Source organism: Saimiri boliviensis, chromosome 2 (genome assembly GCF_048565385.1).
Source record: "Saimiri boliviensis isolate mSaiBol1 chromosome 2, mSaiBol1.pri, whole genome shotgun sequence".
NCBI lineage: Eukaryota > Metazoa > Chordata > Mammalia > Primates > Cebidae > Saimiri > Saimiri boliviensis.
The window spans coordinates 179,806,442-179,818,463 of record NC_133450.1 but is presented as its reverse complement, the minus strand read 5'-3'; the positions used below and the strand labels follow the sequence as shown (position 1 = coordinate 179,818,463).

At 39.8% G+C, this 12,022-nt stretch overlaps 1 protein-coding gene across 1 annotated transcript in view; it reads left to right on the top strand.

Annotated features, from left to right (window-relative positions):
* PLAA (phospholipase A2 activating protein) overlaps positions 1-12,022 on the top strand; it is a 46,386-nt gene that overhangs the window by 7,183 nt on the left and 27,181 nt on the right. Inside the window, exon 2 of the mRNA XM_039474911.2 lies at positions 7,427-7,620. Within this exon, the coding sequence (XP_039330845.1) occupies positions 7,427-7,620 (194 nt within the window). The remainder of the gene's footprint in view (positions 1-7,426; positions 7,621-12,022) is intronic.

Genomic DNA, 12,022 nt, shown 5'->3' with positions numbered 1-12,022 from the left:
GCTTGGCTAATTTTTTGTATTTTTAGTAGAGACGGGGGTTTCACCGTATTAGCCAGGATGGTCTCGATCTTGTGACCTTGTGATCTGCCCACTTTGGCCTCCCAAAGTAATGGATTGCAGGTGTGAGCCACTGCGCCTGGCGCCCCCCCCCGACCCCCTTTTTTTTGAGATAATAAAGTTTCCCTCTTGTTGCCTAGGCTGGAGTGCAATGGCGTGATCTCAGCTCACTGAAACCTTGGCCTTCCAGGTTCAAGTGATTCTCCTGCCTCAGCCTCCCAAGTAGCTGGGATTACAGGCATGTGCCACTAAGCCCAGCTAATTTTGTATTTTTAGTAGAGACAGGGTTTCTCCCTGTTGGCCAAGCTGGTCTCAAACTCCCGACCTCAGATGATCCGCCAGTCTTGGCCTCCCTAAGTGCTGGGATTATAGTCATGAGCCACTGTACCCCAGTATTTGTCTTTATAACTGGTTTATTTCACTTAGCATAATGTTCTCAAGGTTCTTCCATGTTGTAGCATAGTCAGAATTTTCCTCCTTTTTAAGGCTAAATAAAATTTCATGTTTACGCTACATTTTGTTTATTTATTCATCCATTGATGGACACTTAGGTTGATGTCACATTTTAGCTATTGTGAATAATGCTACTGTGAATATGGTTGTACAGATAGCTCTTTAAGATCCTTTTATTTCTATTGGGAATATATCCAGAAGTGGAATTGCTGGATCATATGGTGATTTTATTTTTAATTTTTCTAGGAGTTGCCATACTTTTTTTCTGTAGCGGGTATCTTTGTTTTTGGATAGCATATTCTGTATGTCCGTTAGTTCTAGTTGATTTATTTTGTTATTTAAGTCCTCTATTTCCTTACATGTTTTTTGTCTGGTTATTCTATCCATTGTTGAGTTTGAGATGTTGAAGTCTTCAACTATGATTGTAGAACTAGGTATATATTACTCCAATTATGTCAGTTTTTGTTTTACATATTACGTGCATAAACATTTATAATTGTTATCTCTTCTTGCTGTACTGAACTTTTTATTAATATATAATATGCTTCTTTGTCTTATTGTTTTGATTTAAGGTCAATTTTGTCTAATTAATATAGGTATTCCTGCTTTCTTTTGTTGCTGTTTGCTTGAAATATCCTGTTTCATCCTGTCACTTTCAGTATATTTGTGTCTTTGGATCTAAAGTCAATGTCTTATAAACAGCACCTAGTTGGATTATGTTTTTTAAAATGGTTTCTGTCAATCTCTGTCTTTTGATTGGAGAGTTTAATTCATTTACATTTAAAGTAATCATGGATACCATTTTGCTGTCTGTTTTCTATATGCCTTAAACTTTTCTTTGTCCCTCATCTCCTGCATTAGCCTTCTTTTGTATTTAGTTGGTTTATTTATTTATTTTTGTTTGGTTGTTTTTTTTTTTTTTTTTTGAGACACACTCTCCGTCTCTCAGGCTAGAGTGCAGTGGTGGCAATCTCAGCTCACTGCAACCTCTGACTCCCAGCTTCAAGTGATTCTCCTGCGTCAGCCTCCTGAGTAGCTGGGATTACAAGCTGGCGCCACCACCATGCCTGGCTAATTTTGTATTTTTAGTAGAGATGGATTTCTCCATATTGGTCAAGCTGGTCTCAAACTCCTGATCTTGTGATCCACCTGCCTTAGTGCTGGGATTATAGGTATAAGCCACCCTTCCGGACCTTGTTGATATATTTAGTTTTTTTATTTTGAGACGGAGTTTTGCTCTTGTTACCCAGGCTGGAGTCCAGTGGTGTGATCTCAGCTCACGGTAACCTCTGCCTCCTGGGTTCAAGCAATTCTCCTGCCTCAGCCTCCTGAGTAGCTGGGATGACAGGCAGTGCCACCATGCCCATAATTTTTGTATTTTTAGTAGAGGCAAGGTTTCACCTTGTTGGCCAGGATGGTCTCGATCTCTTGACCTTGTGATCCACCCGCCCCAGCCTCCCAAAGTGCTGGGATTATAGGCGTGAGCCATCGCGCCTGGCCTGATTTATTTTTTAAGGAAATGTTTAAATTCCTTACCTATTTCTTTTGTGTATATTCTGTTAACTTCTTGTGTGTGTTTACCATGGGGATTACATTTAATACCCTAAAGTTGTAGCCCTCTAATTTGAATGTATATATTTAACTTCAATACAAAAATTCTCCTTTAAGGCCGGGCGTGGTGGCTCAAGCCTGTAATCCCAGCACTTTGGGAGGCCAAGGCTAGTGGATCACGAGGTCAAGAGATAGAGACCATCCTGGTCAACATGGTGAAACCCCGTCTCTACTAAAAATACAAAAAATTAGCTGGGCATGGTGGCGCGTGCCTGTAATCCCAGCTACTCAGGAGGCTGAGGCAGGAGAATTGCCTGAACCCAGGAGGCGGAGGTTGCGGTGAGCCGAGATCGCGCCATTGCACTCCAGCCTGGGTAACAAGAGCGAAACTCCATCTCAAAAAGAAAACAAAAATTCTCCTTTATAGCTCCATTCTCACCCCTTTTGTTTGTTGGTGTCACAGAATTACATCTCTGTATACTCTGCCCAAAAATCATAAAGTAATGATTATTTCAAATGTGTTAGTCTCTCAAATTATGCAGAAAACATTAGGAGTTACAAACCAAAGTTACAATATCAGCCTTTAGGCCAATTGTTTTTCTTTTAAATGTAATGTTTCTTAAATGATATAGGTATCAAAAGTAGAGTTATAAACCACTATCATAATCATAGTATTACTAGTTGTATTTACCATTATTATCTTGCTTTCTTTCTTTTTCTTTCTTTCTTTTCTTCCTTTCTTTCTCTGTTTCTTCTTTCTTTATTTCCTTTCTTTTCTTTTCTTTTTTTTTGAGATGGACTTTGTTCCTGTCACCCAGGCTGGAGTGCAATGGCATGGTCTTGGCTCACTACAACCTCCACCTCCTGGGTTCAAGCAATTCTCCTGCCTCAGCCTCCCAAGTAGCTGGGATTACAGATGCGCGCCACTGCACCCAGCTACTTTTGTATTTTTAGTAGAGGCGGGGTTTCACCATGTTGGTCAGGCTGGTCTTGAACTCCTGACCTCAGGTGATCCATCCGCCTTGGCCTCCCAAAGTGCAGAGATTACAGGGGTGAGCCACCACACCCAGCTGAGATCTTTATTTCTTCATATTGCTTCAATTCTGTCAGGTATGTTTTCATTTCACTATGCAAGAAGCTCCATTAAGCATTTCTTTTTTTTTTTTTTTTTTTTGAGACGGAGTTTCGCTCTTGTTACCCAGGCTGGAGTGCAATGGCACGATCTCGGCTCACCGCAGCCTCCGCCTCCTGGGTTCAGGCAATTCTCCTGCCTCAGCCTCCTGAGTAGCTGGGATTACAGGCACGTGCCACCATGCCCAGCTAATTTTTTGTATTTTTAGTAGAGACGGGGTTTCACTATGTTGACCGGGATGGTCTCGATCTCTTGACCTCGTGATCCACCCACCTCGGCCTCCCAAAGTGCTGGGATTACAGGCTTGAGCCACCGCGCCCGGCTAGCATTTCTTACGGGGAGGTCTGGTAGCAACAAACTCCCTCACTTTAAAGAAAAGATTTTTTTTTTTTTAAAGAAGTGCTGTCTTCTGTTTACAATAGCAAAGACCCGGAACCAACCCAAATGCCCATCGATGATAGATTGGACAGGGAAAATGTGGCACATATACACCCTGGAATACTATGCAGCCATCAAAAACGATGAGTTCGTGTCCTTTGTAGGAACATGGATGAACGTGGAAACCATCATTCTCAGCAAACTGACACAAGAACAGAAAATCAAACACCGCATGTTCTCACTCATAGGTGGGTGTTGAACAATGAGAACACATGGACACAGGGAGGGGAGCATCACACACTGGGGTCTGTTGGGGGGAAATAGGAGAGGGACAGTGGGGTGTGGGGAGTTGTGGAGAGATAGCATGGGGAGAAATGCCAGATACAGGTGATGGGGAGGAAGGCAGCACATCACACTGCCATGTGTGTACCTATGCAACAATTTTGCATGTTCTTCACATGTACCCCAAAACTTAAAATGCAATTAAAAAAAAAAAGTGCTGTCTTACTCTGTTGGCCCAGACAGGAGTACAATGGTCCAATCTTAGCTCACTTAATCCTCAGACTCCTAGGCTCAAAAGATCCTCTTGTTTCAGCCTCCCAAGTAGCTGGAACTACAAGTATGCACCATCACACCTAGCTAATTCTCAAAAAAAAAAAAAAAAAAAAATTCAAGACGAGGTTTTGCTATGTTGACCAGGCTGGAATGCAGTGGCTATTCATGAATTTGGTCACAGCGCTCTGCAGCTTTCAACTCCTGTGCTCAAGCAATTCTCCCATTTTAGTCTCCCGAGGTGCTGGGACTACAGGTATGTGCCACTGCACCCAGCTTGACCTCCAAAGTTTTGGTAAGAAATCTACTGATTATATTATTGAGGATCCCTTGTATGTCATAAGTCACTTCTTTCTTGCTGCTTTCAAGATTCTTTGTATCTGTCTTTCTTAAGTTTGAATATAATGTACTTGGTCTGGGTCTCTTTATCTTCTTGTAGTTTGTTGAGCTTCTTTGGAGGTTTATGTTCATGTCTTTCATCAAATTTGGGATGTTTCCAGCCATTATTTCTTCAGATATCTCTCTGCTCCTTTCTCTTTCTACCCTTCTCTCTAGGGCTGCCACAATCTGTATGTTGGTCTACTTCATGTTTTTCCACAAGTCCTTAGGCTCTTGCATTGTTTTTTTCAGTCTTTTTTTGTGTTCTTCAAACTTGATCATTTTTACTGTCCTATGTTCAGGTGTGCTGATTGATTATTCTGCTTGCTTGAATCTGTCTTCCTGTTGTCTAGCGAATAATTTCATTTCAGTTCTTTTACCTTTCATCTTCATAATTTCTTTTTGGTTTTATTATAGGTTTTCTGCCTCTTTATTGATACTTCAGTTTTATTCATACATAATTTTCTTGACTTTCTCCATCTCCCTTTAGTTCTTTGGGCATGTTTGAAACAGTTGTTTTAAAGTCTTTGTCTAGTAGATCTGTGATCAGGCCTTTTTCAGGGACAGCGTCTATTGACTTAATTTTTCCTTTGAATGGGCCATACTTTTCTGTTTATTTGTATGACTTGTGATTTTTTTTGTTGTTGTCGAAAGTGAACATTGAATCTAATAACTCTAGAAATCATATTTTCCTCTTTTCCAGGGTTTGCTGTTTTTTGTTATGTTTTTGTGTATTATCTTTTTGTTGCTGTGGTAGAGTGCTTTTGTTCCAAATGTCAGCCGAAGGTATAAACTTAGTAGTCTTCTCAGGTCTTTTCTGAGCCTGTGCTTTTCCCTGGGCGTGCAGGAAAAGCACTTTTAACTTTCAATTTTTTTTTTTTTTTTTTTTTTTTGAGACAGAGTGTCGCTCTTGTTACCCAGGCTGGAGTGCAATGGCACGATCTTGGCTCACCGCAACCTCCGCCTCCTGGGTTCAAGCAATTCTCCTGCCTCAGCCTCCTGAGTAGCTGGGACTACAGGCACACGCCACCATGCCCAGCTAATTTTTTTTGTATTTTTAGTAGAGACGGGGTTTCACCACATTGACCAGGATGGTCTCGATCTCTCGACCTCGTGATCCACCCGCCTCGGCCTCCCAAAGTGCTGGGATTACAGGCTTGAGCCACCGCGCCCGGCCAACTTTCAGAATTTTTACATATATGTAGTTCCTTTTGAATATCTTTGTCTTTATCATCTGGTTCCCAGAGGAGGAAATGAAGGTGTTAAGGGAATGGGCATCAGCCTTTTAAATTCTGTTGGAAGTCACTTCAGCTCAAGAGGTAGAGGCTTGCAACGATGGGGGGAGGTGCAACAACAATGGCTACTTGCCTTTTTTGTTGTTGCTCTGTGATCAAAGCAGCAATCGGTGACCAGAGAACAGACCTCTGATACTTGGAGGACAGCATCCTTTTTTCCAGCCCTAGTGCCTGCAACTGTGAGCAGGGTTCTCTGGGAACAGATGCATGGCTGCCTGCCATGGGACTAGAAGGGTGAGATATAGGTGACTGATACTGTGCCCAGAGAGGCGTTGATCAAAATTAACCTCAATTTACAACCCAAGCCTTACCCTGGAAGTTGTAAGCTTTCAGTTGACTGCAGAGTTTCATAACAGTTATATCAGACAGATTCTGCCAGTGCATTATTTTCTAAGTGGGAAGACAGATGACTGGTGCTTCTTACTCTGCTGACTTCCTGTAATTTTCTCCAGTTTTTGAGTCTGTTGGGGATTTGTTGGTAATCTGGTTCTTTGGTTGTCCTGCTGCCTGCTTAGAACTCAGGTCTCGTAAGGCCCTTACTACTTTTCTGTAAGCTTTAATTATTCAAAGTTATATTCATGTCTTTTTTTTTTTTCAATCTCCTTGGACTTGTGAGTGTAATTAACCTTTATTTTGAAACGTAACTATTTAACTATTGTTTTTAGTGGGATTTGGGAAGGAAGTAAAAAGAGATGAGTTTAAGTCTTATCTGGGAGTCTTAACTCTTTATGTGTACTTGTCTTATCTCCTTCAACTAGACTGCAAAGTCTTTGATTTAGCTGAGTTAGGGATATCGTTCTTTTTATCCCTCTCAGTAGCTAACTTACTGCTTTCCACATAGTAAATAATAATCTGTTGTTTGAACTTGTTAAGTAATGCAGTGATGCAAAATGATTGATATATATAACAAATTGGTAATCATTTAATCACAAGGCAATTATTAACATATTGTGTCCCTTGATATATATAATTATATATAAAATTATATAATATACTGTAGCCATTCATATATTTCTGTATTAGGTGGTGTTTTCTTTGTTTGTTTGTTTTAGCTTATCAGCTATCATTAGTGTTAGTATATTTTATTCGTGGCTTAAGACAATTCTTCCAGTGTGGCCCAGGGAAGCCAAAAGATTGGACATCCCTTTTCTAGCTATGTAGAAACACATACTGTACTATACTACTGGGCACTACTGCTTCATAATGTGAAAAAGTCCTCACTATATTTAGATGTCTTGATAAGAAATATCATTAATTGCATGTATGTTTCATTTAACCAGGGATTTCTTAGGGTAACAGTCACTAACTTTGTAGAAGTGAAGATGGAGATTGAGAAAAACCCAGTCATGACATTTGTTGCCCTCTCTTTTTCCCTTGTTCTCTATGTTAATGGGTCCTTGTAGTCTTACCAATGAAACACTAACCAAACTTCCCTTAATCTAATATAGTAGTTCATATGAGTCTATAGTAGTAGGTCATATGAATTATGTATTAAAATAATGGATTCTTAAGATAGTATGTACTCTAAAGTTTGGTCTAGAAACTACATGAAAATGAGTGCTTTGACAGTTTATGTCCTAGGCTAAGTAAGGGTACAAATAGATATCTATTAATTATCTTTTTTTTCCAGTCCAAACAGGGGCTTTACAGAAATGCACTGTATGAGTGGCCATTCCAATTTTGTATCTTGTGTATGCATCATACCCTCAAGTGACATCTACCCTCATGGACTAATTGCCACTGGTGGAAATGACCACAATATATGCATTTTCTCACTGGACAGTCCAATGCCACTGTATATTCTAAAAGGCCACAAAAATACTGGTGAGTATAATAACACTTTGGTATTTTTCTATTTGAAGAAGTTTTATCCCTTTGAGAGTAAAATTTACATATCCATTTTCTGAAGTTTTTATTATATTTTGTTTTACCTATAGCTGTGGCTTGGTAATGGAGACCCTGTTGAGTTATCTTAGTTCCGTAAATTCTGTTACAAATTTGTTGTCATCAGTAAAGGTTGATATGTTTATATTATGTAAAAAGTAATGTGTTCAGTTATTGCCTGGGAGCAATGGCTCACACCTGTAATCACAGCACTTTGGTAGGCTGAGGTGAGCAGATCACTTGAGGCCAGGAGTTCAAGACCAGCCTGGACAATATGGCGAAACCCCATCTCTCCTAAAAATAAAAAAAATATCCGGATATGGTGGTACAAACCAGTAATCCCAGCTATTCAGGAGACTGAAGCACAAGATTTGCCAGAACCCGGCAGGAAGAGGTTACAATGAGCTGAGATTGTGCCACTGCGCTCCAGCCTGGGTGACAGAGTGGAGACTGTCTCAAAAAAATAATAAGTAAATAAAGTGTTCAGTAATTTTTTTAAAAAAGCTGTATAATTTTAATATACTTCTTGACTTTGGTTTTTAACTATTTTATGCAATGAATACATTTACTCAGGAAAACTAATAAAGACCCAGAAGGAATGTGTTTAGGGCTCTGGTATTATTATTGAAGAGTGTTTAATACATTTGGATATTATTGTCTGTGATTTGTATATATTCCTGATTCTGTGACAATTCTGGATTTCTGTGTAGCTTAACAGTTTTTTATTGTAAAATGACATGCTTAATCAGTGCAGTAAGTGTACTTTTTAAAAAATATAAATGAAATAGTTTGGAACGTATTTCATAAACACTTTAAACTTAATTCCTTTAAAGAATTTGTATAATATGTCTGGCATTATGGCTCATGCGTGTAATCCCAACACTTTGGGAGGCCAAGATGGGAGAATTGCTAGAGGCAAGGAGTTTGAGACCAGCCTGAGCAACATAGCAATATCCCATCTCTACAAAAATTTAAAAAATTAGCTGGACATGGTGGATATGGTGGTCCCAGCTACTCAGGAGGTTGAGGTGAGAAGATAGCTTTAGCCCAGGAGTTAGAGGCTGCAGTGAGCTGTGATCATACCATTGTACTCCAGCCTGGGTGGATAGAGTGAGATCCTGTCTCTTAAAATGAAAATAATTTTTTATTTTTATTTATTTATTTATTTATTTATTGAGACAGAGTCATGCTGTGTTGCCAGGCTGGAATGTAGTGGTACAATCGCAGCTTACTGCAGCCTCTGCCCCCTGGGTTCAAGCAATTCTCCTGCCTCAGCCTCTAGAGTTGCTGGGATTACGGGGGCCCACCACCATGCCCAGCTCATTTTTGTGTTTGTGTTTTTAGTAGAGATGGGATTTCACCATTTTGGCCAGGCTGGTCTCGAACTCCTGACCTTAGTTGATCTGCCCGCCTCAGTCTCCCAAAGTACTGGGATTATAGACATGAGCCACCATACCCAACCAAAAACAAAAAGAATTTTTAAAATGTTTGTGTGCATGTATGTGTGTTTGTGTGAGAAATCTTCAATACAGAATGATAAAGATTTTTTAAATTTTATTATGGAAATTAAATATACACAAAAGTTGAGACATCATATTTTTGTTTTATCTTCCCCTTCTGCTACATTATTTTAAAATTTCTGATATTCTCCTATTTCATTTATAAATACATCCTTCATTTTGTGGCTCTAAAATAGGGGTTGGCAAATTTTTTCTGTTAAGGATCAGATAGTAAATACATTTTAATCTTTTAGGTCATATGGTTGCTATCATAACTGCTCAACTCTGTCACTGTAGTCCAAAGCAGCCATAGACAGTAAATGAATGAGTATGTCTGTTTTTGTGAACACTGAAATTCTAATTTCATATGATTTTCACATATTAGAAGATTGTCTTTTGCTTCTTTTTGTCTCAATTAGTTAAATACATAAAAACCATTCTTAGTTTGTTAGGTATACAAATACAGGTGGCTCACCAGTATTAGTTTGCTGGGCTTTCTAAAAGATAAGCTCTCTCTCCCTCTCCCTCTAAAAATAAATAACCACAATATTATCACACCTAAAACAAAAGCTAATTTTTTATCAACTATCCAATGAATGTTCCAGTTTACCCAGTTGTCTCATTAATCTTTTTTTACAGTTTATTTGAATTGTGACCCAAATAAGGTCCACATCTTTCTTTTCTTTTTTTTTCTTTTTTTTTTTTTTTTTAATTTGGAGATGGAGTCTCGCTCTGTCTCCCAGGCTGAAGTGGTGCAGTGGCACAATTTTGGCTCACTGCAGCCTCCACTTCCCGAGTTCAAGCGGTTCTCCTGCCTCAGCCTCCCAAGTGCCTGGGATTACAGGTGCCCATCACCACGACTGGCTAATTTTTTTGTATTTTTAGTAGAGACAGGGTTTCACCATGATGTCCAGGCTGGTCTCAAACTCCTGACCTCTGGTGATCCATGTTGTCCAGGCTGGTCTCTAACTCCTGACCTCTGGTAATCCGCCTACCTTGGCCTCCCAAAGTGCTGGGATTACAGGCATGAGCTACCATGGCCATCCCCACATCTTTCAATCTGTCAGTTTCTTTCTTTTTTCCTTGCTGTTTGAAACCAGATTATTTTAGCTATAGAATTTCCCACAATCTGAATTTTACTAGTTAAAGCTTGCTTGTTTCCTTTAATGTGTGTTCTTTACTCACCTATATTTCTTGTAAGCTGTTAGATCTGGAAGCTTTATCAGGTTCAGATTCAAGTTTTTGGCAACAGTATAGGTGGTATTCTGTATTTTCTGTTGTATCACATCAGGAAGCACACAATATGTTTTTGGGATATTAAGATTGATTAGAGGGGCTGGGTGTGGTGGCTCAGGCTTATAATCCTAGCACTTTGGGAGGCTGAGGCAGGCGAATCACAAGGTCAGGAGTTTGAGATCAGCCTAGCCAAGATGGTAAAACCCCGTATCTACCAAAAATACAAAAATTAGCTGGGTGTGGTGGCGGGTGCCTGTAATCCCAGCTACTCAGGAGGCAGGAGAATCGCTTGAACCTGGGAGGCAGAGGTTGCAGTGGGCCAAGATTGCACCACTGCACTCCTGCCTGGGTGACTCTTCGAGACTGTCTCAAAAAAAAAAAAAAAATCAGTGGGTTCAAGTATTGTATCATTCATTCATTCTAAACCTCCCATCAGCCTTGCACAGTTGTCATTTTTAGTAGCTACTGATAATCATTGCCTAGATTCAGTTTTTTATTAAGGTTTACAAAATAATTGTACTGTAATTCTAGTATTTCTACATTTGATCACCAACACTTTTTTGTATAGATCTTTCCACATTAATTCTGGTTACCATGTGGGACTTTTATACAGAAAAGACAGAATAAATGCTTGCCTTGACCCTTCTTCCATCTTATTTACTGGTTTTCAGAAGGAGTTGTTTTCTGAATATCTTTTCTTTTCATTTCTCAAATTGCTCCATATCTGGCCATTGGAAACCTCTTTAAATTGATTCCTGTGATCTTTTCATAAGTCCTTCACTAGTCTTCCTTGCTTTCTAGTATTACAGAATGTTCTAGGTTCAATTTGTATATTCTGTACCTGAAACCGGCACTTTTGCCAAGAAGCCCTATTTTTTTTCTTTTACTGGGAAATGGTATTTTATTCAGTTATATTATACTGGTCTGTGGAAGAATATAAAGAGCACCCAAGTTTCAGCTATTAAGATCTCAGTGATGTAACATATGAGTATTTCTCATTTACCCTACATGTTCAACATGAATTAGTAAAGGGACTCTGTTCATCATATTTTCTCAGGGATGCAGGCTGATGGGGCTTTCTCTCCACACGTTCTTCAATACTTCAATAGTAGTTGCAGCAGTCAAAGGACAACATGGTTAATAAGGCACTGGCTTTTTTTTTTTTTTCTTTTTTTGAGACGGAGTTTTGCTCTTGTTACCCAGGCTGGAGTGCAATGGCGCGATCTCGGCTCACCACAACCTCTGCCTCCTGGGTTCAGGCAATTCTCCTGCCTCAGCCTCCTGAGTAGCTCGGATTACAGGCATGTGCCACCACGCCCACCTGCTTTTTTGTATTTTTAGTAGAGACGGGGTTTCACCATGTTGACCAGGATGGTCTCAATATCTTGACCTCGTGATCCACCCGCCTTGGCCTCCCAAAGTGCTGGGATTACAGGCTTGAGCCACCTTACCCGGTCAGCACTGGCTTTTTTTTTTTTTTTTTTTTTTTTTTGAGGCGGAGTTTCTCTCGTTACCCAGGCTGGAGTGCAATGGCACGATCTCAGCTCACTGCAACCTCCGCCTCCCGGGTTCAGGCAATTCTCCTGCCTCAGCCTCCTGAGTAGCTG